The 19,448-nt window shown below is 54.7% G+C and overlaps 1 protein-coding gene across 1 annotated transcript; it reads right to left on the reverse strand.

Annotated features, from left to right (window-relative positions):
• Nucleotides 1–791: 791 nt before the first annotated feature.
• On the reverse strand, nucleotides 792–19,050 carry MAT1A (methionine adenosyltransferase 1A). The gene is made up of 10 exons (XM_007095606.3): nucleotides 18,739–19,050; nucleotides 18,277–18,646; nucleotides 14,451–14,528; nucleotides 13,528–13,650; nucleotides 10,591–10,703; nucleotides 10,023–10,166; nucleotides 5,531–5,749; nucleotides 3,803–3,985; nucleotides 3,322–3,455; nucleotides 792–2,648 (listed from the first exon to the last, which is right to left on the reverse strand). The coding sequence occupies exons 2-10, from the start codon at nucleotides 18,368–18,370 to the stop codon at nucleotides 2,546–2,548; spliced, it is 1,191 nt and encodes a 396-aa protein (XP_007095668.1). The 5' UTR covers nucleotides 18,371–18,646; nucleotides 18,739–19,050; the 3' UTR covers nucleotides 792–2,545.
• Nucleotides 19,051–19,448: the final 398 nt, after the last annotated feature.

The raw sequence follows: 19,448 nt of genomic DNA on the forward strand, positions 1-19,448 counted from the left end.
ACATCCGAGGTCTCTGCTGCTCTTCTGCCCTTCCTGGCACCCGGGACCAGCCCGTCTCAAAGCCTCCTCACGTGGCTGTCCCCTCAGCCTGGACCCGGATGTCTCTCCAGAGCGGATTCCTTTCCCCGCGGCCTGCTTGGAGCAGGAAGTCCCGCCCCTGCCCTCACCAACCCTCAGGACTGCCTTTGCAGGGCCTTCCTTCTGCTCCGACAGTCTTCTAATAAAAATTCCATCTGTGAATTCTCCTCACACAACGTGTGAGAGGGAAATGTGCCCATTTACACCCACTTAAAGGCTTGGCTCGTCTCTCTGCAGACCAAACCCCTCATTCACTCACTTCCTCTGACTTCGGTTATTCAGTCACTGAACAACGATGACCGCAGTGCCCCCCTCACGACGGTCTGACTGCAGCTGACTCCCACGCAGGGAGGGCAGACGAGGCCCTGGGCGGCAGCACGTGGTGATGGAGAGAGCACACTCAGGAGACCCGGGGCGCCACTTCCCAGACAGGTGCCCTCGGTCACATCCCTAACCCTCTGGGCCTCAGGTTTTCTCCGTGAAACTCAGTGGAGTGCGGTGGGGAATAAATAGGGAAATGCCGTGACTTAACACAGTAGCTGGTGGATGAGGAAAGCTTAGTGCATGCTGGAGAAGCCCACCCGGACAGGAACAGGGGGCTCCAGTGGTGGGGGGCGGGGGGTGGGGGCACAGAGCAGAGGGCACCTCTATGCTGGGGGGGATAGAGATGCTCCTGGTGAGGTACGTCTGAAGGTTTGCAGACAAAAACCGAGCACAGAGTAGTTGTTTATTCACTGTCCCAGCAGGAACTATTAACACATAAAGGTTCGAGTTTCATATCAACAATGTCCAAAAAAAGATCTTTTATCTCCGGGGGGGAGGGGCAACCATGCAATTCTGAATTTTCACTTTGAATAGGGCTTGGGTAGGAGGTATTGACCGCCTGCAAGCTTGTGCCTCCCTCTCCTGGAGGGAGCTTGAGACTTGCTGGGAGCGGACACGAGCTCTAGGTTTCGGTGGTAAATCGGCCTTCTTTTTCTCCCCTGAAGAGCTGCCTTTTCCCTGAAGTAAGGAGAAAAGCTTGGGGTCTTTGTGCGTCAGGCCTGGAGCCCAGATGCAGGCCGTCTGCTCCCAGATGAGGGTTCTTGGGCTGCCTGGTTCAGCCAGAACCAGCGCCATGGACCCTGGACCAAAGCCCAGGCCTTAGTGCTCTATGGGACCCTTGGGGGCCCCTACCTGAGCCTGTGGTCTGGGCAGCTAGGGAGAAGGCAGAGACACTGCTGTCAGCGGCCCAGGCTGACAGGTGGGGGAGGCAGGGCTGGCCAGGGACGGAAAGGCAGGTGAACGTGCAGCTTCCAAGACCTTAGCGCACCGAGGACCACTCAGGCCCCTTGAGTGCTGTGCCCCGGGAGCCACCTGGCAAAGGCAGAATCTCCTCATGACACTTCAGCCAACTTGTCTACCGCTAGGAGTTCAGCTCCGCCACCTGGGTCACTACTTAACATTAGATATTGGGCCCTTACGAGTGGCCTCTCTGGAAGGGGCGTCTGAGGGGCTCACACACTTATTCCAACAGCATTCAGACCAAGAGGCCAAAGAGAGAAGGGCTGGAAGCTACGGGGTTCCGGACCCATCTAAGGGGCTGGCCACCTGAGCTGGGACAAGCTGCTTCTCTGTCCTGACTTCACATATCCCTGCCCAGGGCTCACCAAGAGGTGAGCAGCAAGCTCAGGTCTTCAGGACAGAGACCACAGAGCTGCTTTTCAATCCGCGTGCTCATTGCTCAGGCCTCCGTCTGGCATGAGATGGGAACAGCGTTGGGGGCTGCGTACGGGCTCTCGAGTCAAAGCCCCTGGATCACGTGTGGGTCCTGACACATGTGGCTGTAGGACCTTGGGAAAGTTACCTAGGCAGTCTGCGACTCAGTTTCCCCATATGGAAATTGGGAATGAGGTGTCACCTCACCATGTTGTGGTGAAGAAGAAACGAGGGCTCAGGCCCTCGCACACCATAGCTGCTCAGCAGGTATCAGCCCCTGTTCCTGTCCCTGTCGGATGCCTAGCCTGAGATGCCTCCGTGAAGGCCCTTGGCTCAGGGCACAGGCCACAGATGGGAAGGGAACAGCCAGCCACCCAGGATCCCTGAGATCTGTGAGGGAGGAGGGGACCAGCCATGGGGGAGGTGTGGGGGGATTTACTCTTCACAGGGGTGGTTTCTCCACTAAATTAACATCGCCTCAGTCTGAGGGAAAAGCAGGGGGACAGTGTGACTACCGCCATGAGGAGGTCTGACCCCAGGCACCAGCAAGCCCCCTGCCATTCACAGTGATGACAGCACAGGGCTAGCCCTAGGGGTGCAGCTTGGTCCAGGAGGGGGCAGTGGGTGGGGAAGGCACTCCCTGCAGCGGTGGGGGAGGGTGGGGGAGCGGTCAGGGCCCTGGGTCTGGGACATCTGAGAGTTGGGGTCCTGGACAAGAGGTGCCAATCCAGAAGCTTCCAGGGCGAGGCAGGCCCTGCGCCCACCAGCTCTAAAACACGAGCTTCTTGGGAATTTCCCATGGGAACTCGTTTCTTCCAAAATGGCCGTAGCACGCCGTCTTCTGGTAGATGGGCTTCTTCAAATCCAAGTCCCTGCACAGTCAGCAGAGGAAAGGGTCATTTTCAGTGGAAAAGGAGCAGAGTTTCTCTGAATTTTGAGCACAGGAGTAACAAATAGAGTGTGGACTGTCACTGCTCAGAGCAATTTCCCATACATTTCCTGTCTATGCCACACCACATCTCATGAGGTGACTGTCACTGGCCCCTGGGAAACAGGCTCAGAGGTTCGGGGACAGCCTGGTTACACAGACACACCCAGGACTCAGAATCTGAACTCTGGCCTTGCTGTGCCTTCCTCCTCTTCTCTCCTCGCCACTCTACTGGCCTGGTGCAGACCAACCACACGGCCAAGCTCTGCAAGGCAAGAGCGGCCTCAGAAACACGGGCCGATGGGACCAGACCCGCCAGCTCAATTCTCAGCATTCAGCCTTGTGATTACTTTCCTACAACCCCCCACCAGCTCAAAGATGGCCCCCCTGGATGGTCAGCGTCTCTGGGCCAGCAGGGACCTTAGACACCCCCTTCAACCTGAAAAGCAGACATCTTGCCCTTGGGGTGTGCATTGAGCTGGGCTAGGAGCTTGGAGGCCCTCCTGCTCCGGGGAGGCTGAAAGTCCTTTTTTTCCCTTTCTCTTTCAGAGGAGCCAGACATCTGGGTGAGGGGGGGGAGGAAGGGCCCGTCTGGCAGCGATGGGGCGGTGATTTACCGGACGATGACCCCGGGCCGAAGGTCGAAATTCTTGTTGACCACATCTAGCAGTTCTCTCTCTGTCTTCTGAGAGGTTCCATAGGTGAAGATGGAAATGGACAGTGGCTCAGCCACACCGATGGCGTAGGAAACCTTCCAGAAGAGACGAGGGTCAGGGACAAAAGCCTCTGTGCAGGGGGTCTGCCCTTCAGAGAGATCCCGATGCCCTCAGAAAGGGGCAGCTGGAACCACCCATCCCTGGCCCGACCCGCTCCCCAACCTCGTCTGTCTAGGTATCTCCACCATCTTCACAGTGAGCAGATTCAGTATGTGCCTCTCTCCCTGAACATTTTTTCCCTCCCTGAGGTTTTCAGGGTACATGCCCCGATGCCCCATGTAACACACAGTCACAGTCTTTGGCAAGGAGTGTGGCCCCCCCCTCAGGCCAGCATGGCCTCAGCCGGGGCAGAGGTGGGGTGGTCGGAGTGGGGCTGACCCACCTGCACGAGCACTCTCCGGCAGAGTCCCGCTTTCACCAGGGACTTGGCCACCCAGCGGGCAGCATAAGCTGCCGAACGGTCCACCTTGGTGTAGTCCTTCCCGGAGAAGGCCCCTCCACCGTGCGCCCCCCAACCGCCATAGGTGTCCACGATAATTTTGCGGCCAGTGACGCCCGCATCCCCCTGCAGACAGAAAGGAAGAAATGGAGGGGGGATATGAGAACCAGGGTCCCCACAGGGCAGGGCGGACGGGCGGCTGCAGCACCGTGATGGCCACCGCACTAACGGGGAAAGGGGGCCCTGAAGCTGCCCGTGGGCACTTTTCAAAGACCCGCCTCCCCCCACTCCCTGCCCCCAAAGCTGGGAGTCAGCCAGAAACCTTGCACTCTCACCCCAGTTCAGTCACTGACCCATTACAGCACCCAGGTAACCTGCCAGAGCCTCATCAGAAAGTGCAAACGAGGGGACAGAGGTTCCCTGGAATCCTAGCCAGCTCCTACTTCAGTCTGTTTTTGAGTCAGTTGTGATGGGGAAATCCGAGCTGCAGGAGGGCCCTGAGCCTCGACACACACACCCTGGGCCGTGGCCCTGGCTGGCGTTTCCTCGAGTGTCTGCTCTGTGCGACATTGGGCAGTAATGATGGTTTGTTTTTTGTTTTTTTGAAGGGGGAGAGGGGCAGAGGAAGAAGAAGAGAGAAAGAGACAAAGAGACAAAGAGACAGACAGAAAGAGAGAGAGAGAGAGTGGGGGAGGGCAGAGAGGAGCGGGGAGGACAGAGGATCCAAAGCAGGCTCCACACTGACAGCAGAGAGCCTGATGTGGGGCTTGAACTCATGAACCACCAGGTCATGACCTTAAGCCAAAGTCGGCTGCTTAACAGACTGAGCTACCCACGCCCCGGGAGAGACAGAATCCCAGGCTTGGAGCCTGACTCAGGGCTCGATCCCATGATCCTGGGGCCTTGACCTGAGCTGAAATCAAGAGTCAGATACTCAACCAACAGAGCCACCTGGGGGTCCCAGTAATGATGTTTTAAAAGGGCAGGGGCTCCGTGTTGAGTACTTTGGGGAAAGACCACGTACTCTATCCCCCTGCTTAGAGATCCACACTTCCCACTAGCACATCTAGGCTTCGGGAAGTCCTGCAAGAAATGACAGTAAGCTTTGCCTTTCTTTCCCCCTGTGTTTCTGCACTACATTTGGTCACGGAACCCGTTACGGGGGCTCCGCTTTGCAGTAACACATCCCCTCTGAGGCGCCCCTGGCAGAGATCAGCAGCCTCTCAGACGTGCTCTGCCGATCTCTATGTCCTCTCTCCTGCCGTACAGGAGAAAGGGGACAGTAGGGGTCCCCGCCTAAAACCTGCCCCAACACGAGTTGAACATAACCCGTGGCAAAGACCCAGTGATGCCACCTAGGAAAGGCCAGTCATCCGCAAAGGTGAGCTGGCATCTCAGCAGGGCAAGGCGGCAGCATGGGGCAGTATGACATGTCTGGAGAGGGAGGGCCAGGCTGCACGAGGTGGGAGAGTCCTGGGGACATGTCCCCAATTCCTCCTGCACTGACACATGGACAGCAGGCCCCACGGAGTGTGAGCTGACCTCATGTTGTGTCCAGGGCCGGGCGTGGCTGAGTCACACAAAACCACCTCCTCCTTTGCACCCAGGGAGGTGAGCAACCCCAGTAACAAAGACGAATCAGGAGAGATCTGCTCTGAGGCAAGGGCGTACCTGGGGACCTCCGATGACAAACCGCCCGCTGGGCTGCAGGTGGTAAATGGTGTCTTCGTCCAGGTATTTGGCTGGCACCACGGCCTCGATCACCTGCTCCTTCAGGGCCTGGCGCATGTCCTCCAGCGTTATGTCTTCATTGTGCTGCACGGAGATGACGATGGTGTGGATGCGCACGGGGATGACCGCGCCGTTGTCCTGTATGTACTGAACTGTCACCTGTCAGGTCACAAGGGCAGGGGAGACGTTGTGAGGCCCTGCCCTGAACTGAGGACACACTGCGGCCACGCACAGACACTCAGATGGCAGGCGGGGCTCCCAGGATCCAAACGAAGGTGGGGGGGCCTCCTGTCCTCCAAGGACCTCCAGAAAAGTTAATCTGACACATTCTTGTATTTGAGTAGCTGCCCAGTGCCAGGGGATGACTGGGCATGAGGCATAAGCTATTCCCAGCTATGACCACAATTAGTGCCACTTAGAGACTCAGGGTTGCAGAGTTTCCTCTTTATTTGTCACCCAACTAGCCTCCTCCCCTTCTATCTCAGCGGGTTCTGGGTGCCACGAATCCCCCCTGGCCAAAGCCCTTTTCTGACCCTCCATGGCACAGAGCCAAGGTATCCTGGCTCCTGCCAAGGAGCACAGGTGTCCATGAGCCACGCCGGCTGCCCCAGTCCCTCAGTGGAGGAGCTCTGGAAGTGTGTGGGGCCAGAGGACTGGTCTGCTGTAGGGACAGGGTGAGAAGGGCTCAAGTCAGGCTGGCAGAAATGGAGCAGCAAGCTTGGGAAGGCCAGCCTCCGGGTGTTTGAGCAAAAGAAAGGAAAAAAAGCTGAGAGCACATTGGAGGGAAGGAACCCGCCTGCGGTGCCCTTGCAGGTCGAGCCACAGGGGCAGTTCTAATGCTCGCTTCTACCCCGGTGGGGCCATCTGCGCATGATCAATTCACATTTCGGCCATCCCGGCAAGACAGGCATTATCATCTCCACTTCACAAATGAGAAAAAAACCAGGCCGGGAGAATCGAAGCAATTCATCTGAAGTTACACAGCAGTCAGCGGAAAGCCAAAGAGCCAGACTCGGTTCTGCCTGATCCCAAAGCTGGTGTCGTTCCCGTAGCAGCACAGACAAAATCCTTCCTCAGAGACCTTGTGCTATAGTGACACGTCAGTGAGTGTGAGAACCCGATGCCACAGCCTGGTCTGACTGGTAACAGAGGACTGCGGTCTGGGCACCCCGGGCTTGCGGAACGAAAGGGAAGGGGACAGTGAGGATGGCGGATGAGGCTGGAGGGAAACCGGCTTGGACTGCAGTGCTCTGTATGCGGGAAGCCGCGCCAGAAGCTGTGAGAAGCTGCTGGCAGCCCTGTGTTAAAGACGGGAGAGCTGGGGCTTCAGAGCATGAACACCTTGGTCAAGACCACACAGCCAGCAGAGCCGGGCTCTGACCTGGAGCTCTGTGGCCTGGTAGCCGGGGCTCTGCCCAGCAGAAGGCTGTCACTCAAGATCCCGAGGGACACATGGGAGGGAGCCCCAGGCCCGAGTGCCACCCAGGGCAGTGTGGACCCACAAGAGCAGTGCCCAGAGGAGGCCTGGGGTGTGTGGGGCCTGTGGGAACACGGCTACGCCAGGTGTCCCTGGCTGGCAGCCTTACTTCCTACCCCAGGGCCTTGAGAGGACCACGGGACAGCAAACAGTGCCTCCCCGGGGACGTGCCTGCAGCAGGGTCTCTGCCCACCCGAGGCCCCTCAGATATCCGCCAAACACTGGGCCTGCATCAAACTCCAGCTCTGTGCCCTGGCTGGTTCAAAGAGCAAAAGGATGGGATCCAGAAGAAGGAAGGGAGAGAGCCCTTCCCATGTGATGTCTGACCCTTGTTCGAGGGGCAGGTGCACAGTGACATCTGTGTCCCGAGACCAACCTTTAAATCCTGGGCTACGTGCACACAGCTGTGACAGGCTGCTGGAGTTGGGGCGGGGGCCCCCAGGAGGGGAGGCCCTGTGACCGGCTCTGGGACCAGATCCACTGCATCAGCATCAGGCCCTGGGAGAAGGCCCGCCTCCTCCGCTCCCCCGCTGCCAGCCATGAGCCCAGGCAGCCTTCCTTCCACGCAGAACCACAGGGCTGTGGCCGAGCCGAGGGTTCCGAGCATGCCTCTTGGCTCATCATGTCAGCAAGATGGGGGGCGGGGTGGGGAACACACCACGGAAAACACAACTCTGACCAGGTACAAAAATAGCCGTCTGTACTGCCGCTCGGTTCTCAATATCAGCAGCCAGAATTTGCTCGGGTGGAAACACTCGTCCTGTTCACAGTTCACACTCTGGTCAGATGATGAGAGTCCTTCACAAACAGGCCATGGAGCCGGCCTAGAAACCGGTCCTGGCACGGTGCCGCTCACCTCCAGGCAGCTGTGTGCAGGGGCCCTCGGGCGGTGGGGCCAGACCCGCACCCCTGCCCCTGAGATGCCCGGGGCTCGGCTCCCCCGCGGCAGGGGAGTGAGGCGGACTTTGGTATCCAAAGTAGCATTAAGAGAATTCCATGTATCCCTGCAGGAGGAGAAACCCCGGAGGAGCACACCCCCGCCCCCACCCCTCCACTGCTGAGTGGGATGACAAGGGCCTTCCCTCTTCAGCCGGCCCCACCACGGTGCCTCTGGGTCTCACTGCCACACAAAGAAAAGGGGAGCCCCAGCGCTTTCCTTCCTCCAGCCTCTGTTCTAGGCTTCCGTTTTCTGCAGATATGCCTCCCGCCTCCCGACACAGCGCAGCTCTGGCGCACGACGGAGCCGGGCGCGCCAGCCGCCGTGCGCCCATTCCTTTGATACCACTGCAGTCTTCGTATTTGAGCTCTCCCGCCCCGGGACCTCAAAGAGCAGCCGAGGAATGCTGATGATGGAGGCATGTGGAGAACACCAGGAAAGGTCAGCTGTAGGCCACACATGCAAGTCCTTGTCCCGGGTTCAGACAGTTGCAACCTGTGCCCCGCGTGGCCTCGCACCTGCGGTCAGGTGGACGCACCTCTGTGCAACGGGGGCGACGGGACGGTCACGGTCACGGTCAGCCATGCTGAGCTATACAACCGCACGCGCCAAATTCCAAGTCCGGGGGCGAGAGAAGGCCCCGTCTGGTGGTGGCCACCGGGGAAACCACGGGAGGTGGGAGCTTCCTGGCCACTGACGGACAGGAGGCAACAGAGCAGATCCCAGGAGAGGCCAAGGGCGGGAGCAGAGGCACAAAGCACTAGGGAGTGAAATAACTCAGACTAAGCAAGGACTGGGGTGGGGAGGTAGAGGAAGGTAAAACTGGAAGACCATAAGGGGCTTCGATGCCAACATAACAAGCGGGGGGTTCTCCCCCTGCGGGAAGCAGAAAATTGTAAAGGATTCCGAGCCAGTATTAGGAAATTAAAAGTCCAAAGGGAGTTAAGTGGAGTTTCCAGGCAGGGAAAGTCCTTGGGAGGGCACGGTGCAGATCCCTGCTGTGGCCTGGGAACCAGGCTGGAGCAGAAGAGGTGCTCTCTAGGCAAAACATGGAGCGAGGCTGGGTGGAGACAGAGGGGGTGCTGAGCAGGATGCGGGGGGCACCATGGCCCTCCCTGGAGCCGAGGAGGAGGTGACCGTGAGGCTGCACACGATGGCTCTCCGGCACACATGTGTGTAGGGGGAATGAGAAGCAGGGCTGCTGGTCCAGACACCCTACAGGTGAAAGCTTTGGCTGAGTGTGACAAAGTAGGAATTGGGTGCAAGCATGGGTGGAAGGGGATAGGGTGTGCAAAAGTGCCAAGGACCCGTTGGGGGGTGGGAGACGAGCCAGGGGAGGAAGCCCCGGGAAAGGGGCCAACAGGGCCGCCAGGGTGACACGGGGCAGGGACGTGGAGAGGGGAGGTGGACGGGGCGCCTCCACCCACATGCGCTAACATTTGCATCATCGCCGGCCTTCACATGTGGACTCCGGTGAGGATTTCCCCACGGTCCAGAGCAGAGAGGTCAGGGCCCATGGGAACAGAGAGTCCAAAACAGCAACGGGAAAGCCTTTTTGCGAGAAACAGTGATAAAGGGTCACAGCGAGGCACGGATGGCCCTTGTCAACTCGGCGTTCAGACCTTGCTCAAGGTGTGGAGACCTGTGGGTGTGGACGGGCAGTGAGCAAAAGTGTGAAGCCAATTAAGAAGTAAATGTGTGGCAGGAACCAGGGAACCACATTGCCAGAGTCAACATATGCTAAGAAGGCAAAAAAAAAAAAAAAAAAAAAAAATCCAGAACCGTTCTTTCCATTTTTCTGTATTTTTGAGACTTTTCACAATAAACATTAGGGGAGAAAACATGTAGATCTGAAGAGTTTTCAGATAAATAGTTCTTTTCACAACCAACAATATTTTGAGTGCCCGGACTGACCATTTTGATGCCAACAATGACAAGTACCAAGAGGACCCAGAGGGGTGTCTGGGTCCCCAGTGTGTGTCTGGGGCTCCACGGGAGGGGGGCAGGAGGAGGCTCACCTGGGTCTTGGAGTCAGGCCTCAGCCAGGGGAGGACCCCAGAGCGTCTGAGTTCCGCCATTCGGGCATTGAGTTTGTGGGCGAGGATAATAGTGAGGGGCATACACTCTTCTGTCTCGTCGGTGGCATAGCCGAACATCAGACCCTGGAGGAGAGCGTCAACGGAGCAATACGCATTTTATCTTCTCATCTAAAGCGTGGCTGTATTGGGTGCCCTGTGCATGTATAACATCTGCACGGGGAGGCGGGGGCACTTGTGGACAGGAAGACAAGACAATGCTCTGGGAGGGGGGGACAAGCCCAAATTGGGCATCGGCGACCACAGTCTTCCACAAGCAGGCCGTGCCCTCAAGTCGCTGCCCTGAAGCAGGGGTGTCCTAATTTATTCCAGGCGCACGGACCCCTCCCCCGGGAGCTCCTGCTAGGATCGGGGAGGGGGGGTCCACCCCACAGCGTGTCCAATCCATTACTCATGAACTTCCCAGCTGTCAACTCAGTGCAGGTCAGAGCCAGGGCTGACACAGACAATGCTATCCTGACCCCTGACCCTGCACTCCACGTGTGGTCACCTGGTCTCCGGCCCCGACGTCTTCTTCGTTTCTGTCCAAATGTACACACTGGGCAATATCCGGGGACTGCTGCTCCAGAGCTACCAGCACATTGCAGGTCTTGAAGTCAAAGCCTAAGCAGAAGGGAAAGCAGGCCTTCATGGGGACACGTGTCAGACAGAGGGTGGCTTCCAGCGTCCTGGCAGACTGCTCAGCTCCCGACACGGCATTTCGTGTGGGGGTGGGCGGTCTCTACCCAGCTGGGATCTGTCTGGGACCTGTTGGGCGGAGCTGAGGCCCAGGATGGGGAAGGCCATGTGTCCATCCCATGTTATCATCTGGAAGGCTGGTCGAAGAAAATCCTCCACGGTGCATTTTACTACATTAAATTATACCTAGATTAGAAATATATATCCTACACAGAACGGCAAGATGAAAACCAGATAACGGCTGCGGCTGCGCTGGGTGACTCGTGGCCCTGCCCCCTTACCCTTCTGGAGGCACGTTCCAAGACCCAGGCTGAAAATCACCTTCCAGCACTGCTGTTCGGAAGCCTAGGTGTAATCCACGTTATGAAACACACTGAACAAAGACAGTGCACGTGAACTATCCAGAGAGGCTCCCAGAGCTAGAGTCCTCTGATCCCAAGCTCTGCACAGGGCCTGAAGCCAAATGGAAAAGCCACACCTCTGGAGGCCACGGCCACATCTGCCCACCCCCAAAGTTCAGGCACACACATGGAAGCTGTTCTTCCCAGCCCCTGGGAAGAACTCGTTGCTGGTGAGTGGCAGCCCCGCCCCCGGAGCCCCAGAAGGGGCCACTGGGCACCGACAGCGCGATCTTCTCCCTGTGGGCCCTCGGGCCTTGCCAGGCCCGGCCGTGGGCACTGCGTGACTGAGGGGCTGAAACTCACAGAGGCTCTACTACCAGGCCAAGTATTGGTGACAAGCCGAGTAACTGTCACTCTCTTTCCAGTCTATTCTACCTACGCTGCCAGTGTGAGCTTTACTAAAACCAACCAACTGACCCATATCCAAGCTGTTGTTTATGTCCATGCTTCACGTGGGGCCTGCTGCCCAGTGAAGGAGAACTGAGACGACTCGGGTCCACCCAGCCCCTCCCAGCTGAACTGCCCCAGCCAACACACGCTCGCTCGCTCGGGTCTAGCCTTCCGTGCGGCACACTTTCCTACCTCCGCTAGGTCTCTGTCTAGAATGCTCTTCCTCCAGCTCCCCATCCCCACACGCCCAAATCTGATCAGCTCTCAATAAACGTCCCTGGACCTTCCCCCCTCCCTCCCTCCCACCGACTCGCCGCTGGGCACCCCATACTGCGCCATTTAATGCCAGGCAGTGCCCCCACTCCAGAAGCACCAGGATGCCTTTGTCCTCTGCAGGTTCCTGTTCCCAGCGAATGTTTTTGAACACACAAACCAATGAGCCATCTTTAGAGGCCTGCCAAGGACTCACCGATTGTGCATTAAATATTTTGCATTTTCCCTAATCGCTCTCTGGACAGTGAAGCTTCTCAGCCCTGAGAATCCATCAAGGGCTCCAAGCGATTTGGAAAAACAGAATTCAGGGGACCAAGGGGAGAGGAGCAGCGACTGTACAGCCAAGAGCAGTGCGGGGCGGTTAGCCCGGGGCCCTCTTAGTGCAGCCACCGCACTGTGTCGCTGTGTGGGGTCCTCTGGGTGCAGGCACAGCGACAAGCTGGGTGTGCCGAGATGCAGTCAGCAGCAGAGCTGGGCTCTCTCTCGCTCTCTCCTGCCAGCACACATTGCCTCCTGGGAAGTTTCCCTTCCACCTAGTGCAGAACAAGGCTTGTTCTTGAATAAGGTCTACACGTCTTAAATAACCGCCTTTTCCTGGTAGAACAGGTGTAGCTGTGCATGGTGACATGTTGGGAAGCTGCTGGTCTGGGACAATGTGCTTCCTCCAGAACACTGTGCTGACTGGCAGAATGAGCCTGTGCTCATTGGTTCTGTGTCCACTTCCGTGTGCTGAGTGAGTACTCTAGGCGGGTCAGAAGGTGGCTGCACGGAGCTTGTGTGTCTGCACCCTCAGCGGCGAGGGACTCTCACTCACACACATGCAGCACATCGTTCCAGTCTGCCCCGACCCACAGAGGTGGCACACGTCACCCTCAAGAACCCATAAGTGGCAAGTCCGTGTGCACAGGCCCTCAGCATCTGACTCTCGCACCCTGTCCTCTGGTGCCTCTCCAAACCGGACCCTTTCCCACCCTACCTTGTCTTAGATGTTGGACTCTGCTGCTAGTCCCCCCCATCCCCCATTCTTTCCAGCTGTCACCCCGGCCTGATCACGGCGCTCCTCCTCGATTCCTGCCAGGGCCTGGGTCCCTTCCCTGGGATACAAGCTCCCACACTGCCTGCCACTGGGGCCAACCTCAGCCGGCCTGTCTCCTTCCACCTGCCACGAGTACCAGTTCTGGACTGAGTCACTTTGTTTTTCCTGGTCTAGAACGAGAAGCGGCATCTTGAAGCAGCAAGCGCAGGAGTCTCCAAAGGGCCGCCTACTACTGGCTGTCACCTCGTGCAAATTATTTACGACTCCAAGCCTCAGTTGCCTCGTCTGCAGGAGTACGGCAGAGGGCCTCAAATGATGAAGAGGACAAATACAAAGACCAGCGCCCACGCCCGACAGAGAACATCTCCCCAGCGGAGGGCGGCTCCCTTTACTTGGTGCTTCTCTCTTCCAAAGCCTTTGCCAGCACCAAGACCAGAGGCGACAACAGATGGACACGGGCTAGTTCAACCGGGCGCCATCCCGTGGGCCGCCATGCTATCGCCAGAGACGGTGACTCCTGACCTGCCAGGCGGGCCAAGGAATGTTCTTTTCTCCCAGTTGGTATCTGCACTGGCAGAGGACAGAGAGCCTCGGATCTGACACGGCGGCGGGGGCACCCACACATTTCAGACCCGGGGGCCCGCCTCACCCTTGGCGGAGTCGTCGTAGCCGATGTGCCTGATGGTGCTTCTCACCACCCGCTGGTAGTCCACTGTGGCCGTGGAGGTGATCTCTCCGCAGAGTAGCACCATGCCCGTCTTACACACCGTCTCTGCGAGAGAGGGGGCAAGGTCAGCGGCCACGGGCCAGCCGAGGGGAGCGCCACTCCTGGACCCCTGCACAGCGCTGATAAAGGGACTCACGAAGAGTCTTACGAGGCATGGGTGCCGGAAATGAGGGAACAATGCTGACAAGCAGAGTAAATCCCGGCAGAAGTGCTAACCGTGTGTGAATGCTGCCCGGACAACTATGCTTTGGACAGACCCGGTCACACCTCGCTTTCACAGTGACCCCGTCCTTCTCACGTGGTGTTGGACCACTTATTTAGCCTAATTCGGCTTCCCCAACTGTACATGAAGACAACGTTACGACTGCCGCGTGGCTCAAAGTGAGACAACGGTGGCAGGTGGTTGTCATAAAGAATGCTGTCAACATGCCTCCGGGAGGCCTCTCCCGCCCCTTGTTGCTAATATTCCACCGCAGGCTGAGGTCCTGAGATCAGGGCGGGCCAACCTCCTCACTGGCCATTCACAAAGATATATCTCAGGGTGAAGTGTACCCTCAGAAGGCACAGGTCCCAGTGGTGCTCAACGCAGGGGCTAGGGAGGCACTGGAGAGGGAAGGAGCCGTCTGTGCAGCACACAGTGAGGACAGAGGGGCTCTGGTCTCCCTTCTGGGCACCCCTGCCCCATGACCTTGGCCAAGGCCCTGATTCGGCTGCAGCCGTGATCACCTCGGGGGTCCTCCAGGCACTGGAGCCCCTGGCTCTCTGTTGTTCCGAGGGCCTCAGCACAGGCAAAGACCTCGAGCCCAGCCCACTGAGGTCTTTAGCAGGGAGTAGACATCTCTTACCACAGGCCACCTTGGCATTGGGGTCCTGCCTCAGATGGGCATCCAGCACGGCATCACTGATCTGGTCGCAGATCTTGTCTGGAGGAGAAGGAACATGTATAAGAATCACAGAGATAGTGGGTCTAACAGACTGAAGTATCAAAATAATCAGGTATTTGGTAAGCTTACATATGAAATCTATCTACCAAAGAGGACACTTCTTTAAATATACATAATTAGGAAATTTTGAAATTTTTATTTCATCCCATTTCTGCCTAATTTTGGATGATGTATATTACATGAAGTCGTAGCATTCCCCCAAAAAAGACATACGTTCCAAAATCAGTTCTAAAAGACTATAGCAATTTACACAGACACACACAGATACACACACACACACACACACACACACACACACACACACACATTCTCCTACTAAAAAGTCTCTCATTCTTTAAGATATTCCCTTTAAGTCTAAAATCTAGAAAGCTCCTAGAAATAGAAGTTAAAATAGCTGCGGGGACTGGGTGGCTCAGTGGTTGAGTGTCTGACTTCAGCTCAGGTCATGATCCCGTGGTTCCTGAGTTCTAGCCCCACATCGGGCTGTCTGCTGTCAGTGAGGAGCCTGCTTCAGATCCTCTGTCTCCCTCTCTCTCTGCTCCACCCCTGACTCGCACACTCTCTCTCTCTCTCTCAAAAATAAATAAACATTAATATGTACATATATACATAGATAGATAGATAGATATAGATATAAAAATATTTAACGAGTGGATATGATCATTAAAATGTATAATTATAAAAAAAAAGAAGTTAAAATAGCTAATGATGTCAGTAAGATTAGGTGCCAACACGTAAAATCAGATGGGACAAACAGATACATTTCTCTGCAGATTCCATGAGCTAAAATATACTGTGTACACAACACCAAGCCCGAATCCACCACCCCAGCTGTAGAAATTCCATAAGAGAACCTCTACACATCATTGCTGTTCTACTGAACATTTCCACAGGCAGCTCTCAGATCATCCCCACTGCCACTCAGCCCCCTGAAGGCTAGATGTTCTAGCTGGGTTTGACCTCAGTCAAGGTGGGGGCTGACCACAGCTCAACAGAAGCAGGGATTTGACCTTATTTTTCCACTACTTGCCTTAAGAATTCCACATGGCTGAGCATGCAGACCCCTCAGTGGCACTCTGGAAAAGTCCGCTCTTGCTTTGGGGTTGTGCAAACAGTCAATGTTTACAGATTCAGAAATAAAAGCGACACCTATTTATACATATTACATCTCATTTAATGTTCAAAATACCCGCAGAGTTGACTTTTTTAAATGTTTATTTACTTATTTTTGAGAGAGAGAGCAAGGTAGGGGCTGAGAGAGAGAGGGAGAGAGAGAATCCCAAGCAGGCTCTGCACTGACAGAGTGCACGGGGCTCGAACCCACAAACCATGAGATCATGACCTGAGCCAAAGTTAGGCACTCAACCAACTGAGCCACCCAGGCGTCTCCAGAGTTGGCTCTTAATAAATTAATACAGTTTTTCCCAGTTTTATTGAGGTATAATTGGTGTACAAAACTTATCTGCATAAAATTAAAGTATATAATTTGAGGAGTTTGGACATGTGAGTACTCTCACGTTATCATCACCATAAACAAGGTAAGAAACATATCTGTCACCTCCAAAAGTTTCCTTGTGTCCTCCTATTTTGTTTTTGTTTTTTGGTTTTTATATGAAGAATCTAGATCCAGAATCAAGCACTCTGCTGTCCTAAGCGCATCATTTAAAACATTCACGTCAATGTAACTTAAAATGTTAATCTGCCATTAAAGGTAAATTCTCTAATCTTTCCTTGAGAAACTGCCACTAAACTTTCGGGCTTTCTAGGCACCCCACTCCAGTGGCAGATCCCTGCTGTAAATCCAGGTTTGTCTGATGCCACGGCCTCTGCACACCCCTACTAATGAAAGCCTGCTACTAAAATATCTCCATCAGGACTCCTAGGGTTACTCACATGCTGACCACGGATGACTCTGCTTGTTTCAAGGACGCAGGTCACATGTCCCCAGTCCACACGGGGGACTGGGATAAGGGGTATTAGGGATAAAGCCGAGATGAGCAAGGGTGTTGAGACAGCTCCGCAGACTGAAATAACGTGTAAGGAGGCTCTTTCTGAACTGTTTCTTTAGGCTTTCAGAATTTCTATTAGTATCACTCAGTGGCTGTAAGATAGCTCATAGGTGGTTTTCTTGGAAGTTGAAAAAGCATTCATTTTATCCTGCTGGTGGAAGAATTCAGCACTGGAATGACAAGCAACAAGTCCTCAAGCTTAGAGGAAGCTGACTTACGTGGACAGTTAATTGATTGTGGCAACTGAAAGGAGAGTCAGACAGACTGAAAGGCTATCATTAAATAGACAACACGGCCATTTGATTGGCTAGAATTTTTCTTCTGTCCACTGAGCACACCGCGGTGTGTACTGTGGGACCTCTGGCCACCGCGTGCCCAAGCACCCGGAGACTTTATAAAGTTACACACAATGAAAGGGGCTATTTGTTTCGAACTGAGCTAAGTCACATACAAAACTGAGTTTAAACCAAGGTTTCTTAACAGCGGTAAGAAACCGTTACTGACATTGGGGGCCAGAAAATTCTTTGCTGCAGGGGGGATGGTCTTGTGCATTCAGGATGTTTAGAAGCACACGTGGCCTCTATCCACTAAATGCCAGTGGCACCCCCAACCCCTCACAGCAGAGTTATGACAGACAACCAAAAATGTTTTCAGACATTACAAAATGTTCTTGGGAGAAAGGGGGCAAAACCGCCCCCAGTTGAGAACCACCAGCTAAAGCATATGAAAGGAGATGTCTACAGCTGAGTTACAAGCTCTGAAATAACATGGATGAGGCAGATGAAAAGAAGGTAGCCTTGGTGATAAGTTACCAAAACTTTAATTTCTCAGATGAATTTTGAAAAAGTGCATAAAGAATAAGTCAGTGTGCCCAGCCCCCAAGATTCTTCTTGAGCAGTGGTTCACAAAGTGTGGTTCCCACAGCAGCAGCAGCAAAAGCATCTCCTGAGAACTTAGTAAAAATGCAAACCTTGAGCCTCACCCAAGATCTACGAAATCAGAAAAGTCTGGAGGTAGGGTCCGACACTCTGCCTCAACAAGCCTACTGGGTGATGCTGATGCTCCCTGATGTCTGAGAACCACTGACCTGCGGCCTGAGGCTGATCATGGTCCTCACATTCGCACACAAGACTCTCCCATTTCCCCACAGCACCAGAAAATACTCAAATGTTCTTCCTCTTCAGGAGGTCATCTGTACTGCTCATAGATAATATACCTGAGGCTTTCAGGACCTGGAGATCTGTCTCAGCGACTACTGGAATGTGCTGTTCGTTCCTAGACTATACACGCTTTATGTGCAACACTTAGTGACCACAGTCTTGTTGGAGGGAACACTGGAACATTCTCTGTTGATTTAAGTCGCTCAATGATAAAGCTTTGTCTTGCCCCCCAATATATAAAGCTGATATCCGATACATGTTAGACGTGTAATATGTTTAGTCAACCCAACGTGTGTTCCCTGTAGCGGCCTCATCGTGCAGAGATGCTGGGTGTGGGTGGCAGCATGAACGCTTGGCTTCATTAACTGACAACTTCTCATTTCCTAATCAGTGACTGTTTTCCAAAACTAGTAAATTAGTAAATTAATAGAATTAAAAGACGCCTCCTATGGTGCCTCCAGAGACCCCTCACGGTAACGAACACGGATTGGTTTTAAGGCCCCGGGGAAAATGGCTCCCCCGGCACAGGCTGTCCTCGGTCCACAGCCACCTACTTACCCGGGTGTCCCTCTCCTACAGACTCCGAGGTGAACATGAAGGCTCCTTCTTCACTTAGAGAGTGGTCACACAAGCCGTCCACTGGGCCATTCATCTTTGCACGCTTCTCCACTGGGTTTCTTCAAGGTAACGATTTCAACGCTGTTGACTTTGCCTGAAGTGGTTTTGTGTGGTTGCCTTTTTTTTTTTTTTTTTTCTCCCCCGGGAACCCAACAGGCTTGTCTTTGGCAGAGCTACAGGGCTCGCTTCTGGGGAACTGCCTGTGCGCACGTGAGGGGAAGGTGGGGAAGGTGAGGATGGTGAGGAGGGCGGGCCTGAGTACCGACGTGTCACTCTCTCCGGCTGGTCACGGCTCGCTCCTGAGTGACTCCTATATATGGAAAAGTGAAAGGGCCTGAATAATCATGTGAGAAAATTGGAGGAGTCCATTTCCTGGGGCGGGGGGGAGGGGTGTCTTCTTACCTTGAGGAATTCCGGTCCTCAGCTCGGATTTCCCGAGCCCCAACGTCTGGTCAGTGCACGGTGAAGAAGGCTGTACAGATTCCGCAGAACCGAAGCTCCTTTGGGACTCTGCTTCGGCTCTGCAGCTAATCTCCATATTGGGCCGAGGTTAACATCCCACGTTGGAGGGTGGGGGTCTGTGGTGACTCAGGGATACAAACAGGCAGCAAGGAGCCCTTTCCCAGAGATGCGGTTTCGGCTAAGGCTGCGGCACAGGGTGGCCTTTGCTACTGGGTGCTGCCTTTCCTCCCCCACACCTTGTCTGGGCTGGGCTCTCCCCCTTCTTCTACCTTCTCAGAGCAAGAGCACGCACCTGTATTCTGAGTCAGCGTGGACGTTACACAACACGTTCGTTTAGGGGAAAAGCTTTCGAGCCCACATTTCTCTGCTGATAGAAAGCACCTAAGCTGTCAGCTTCTCTAAGACACCAGCGGTCACATTAAAAAGTATCTGGACAGGTTACAGAAGACAATGCTTTTTTATTTTTATTTTTTTGTTTTTGGAAAAAGACTCTTGAGAGATGGATTCATTACAGGGAAATTATCCGAGTCCAGCTTCCATAAGATACATTAAACTTCGACCTATTCAGTCCTATACACTTGATCAACATTCTGATCACATGATTCCCGCACTTTTTTTTTTTTTTTTTTTTTTTTTTGCTTTGACCAAGA

This window comes from Panthera tigris, chromosome D2, assembly GCF_018350195.1.
Source record: "Panthera tigris isolate Pti1 chromosome D2, P.tigris_Pti1_mat1.1, whole genome shotgun sequence".
Taxonomy (NCBI): Eukaryota; Metazoa; Chordata; class Mammalia; order Carnivora; family Felidae; genus Panthera; species Panthera tigris.

Coding starts and splice junctions, on each gene's coding strand:
- MAT1A (XM_007095606.3), bottom strand. CDS start 18,370: ATGAATGGCCCAGTGGACGGCTTGTGTGACCACTCTCTAAGTGAAGAA. Junction 10,167..10,590: donor ACGTCGGGGCCGGAGACCAG/GTGACCACACGT, acceptor GCTCTCCTCCAG/GGTCTGATGTTCGGCTATGC. Junction 5,750..10,022: donor GGCCTGACTCCAAGACCCAG/GTGAGCCTCCTC, acceptor GTGACCTGACAG/GTGACAGTTCAGTACATACA.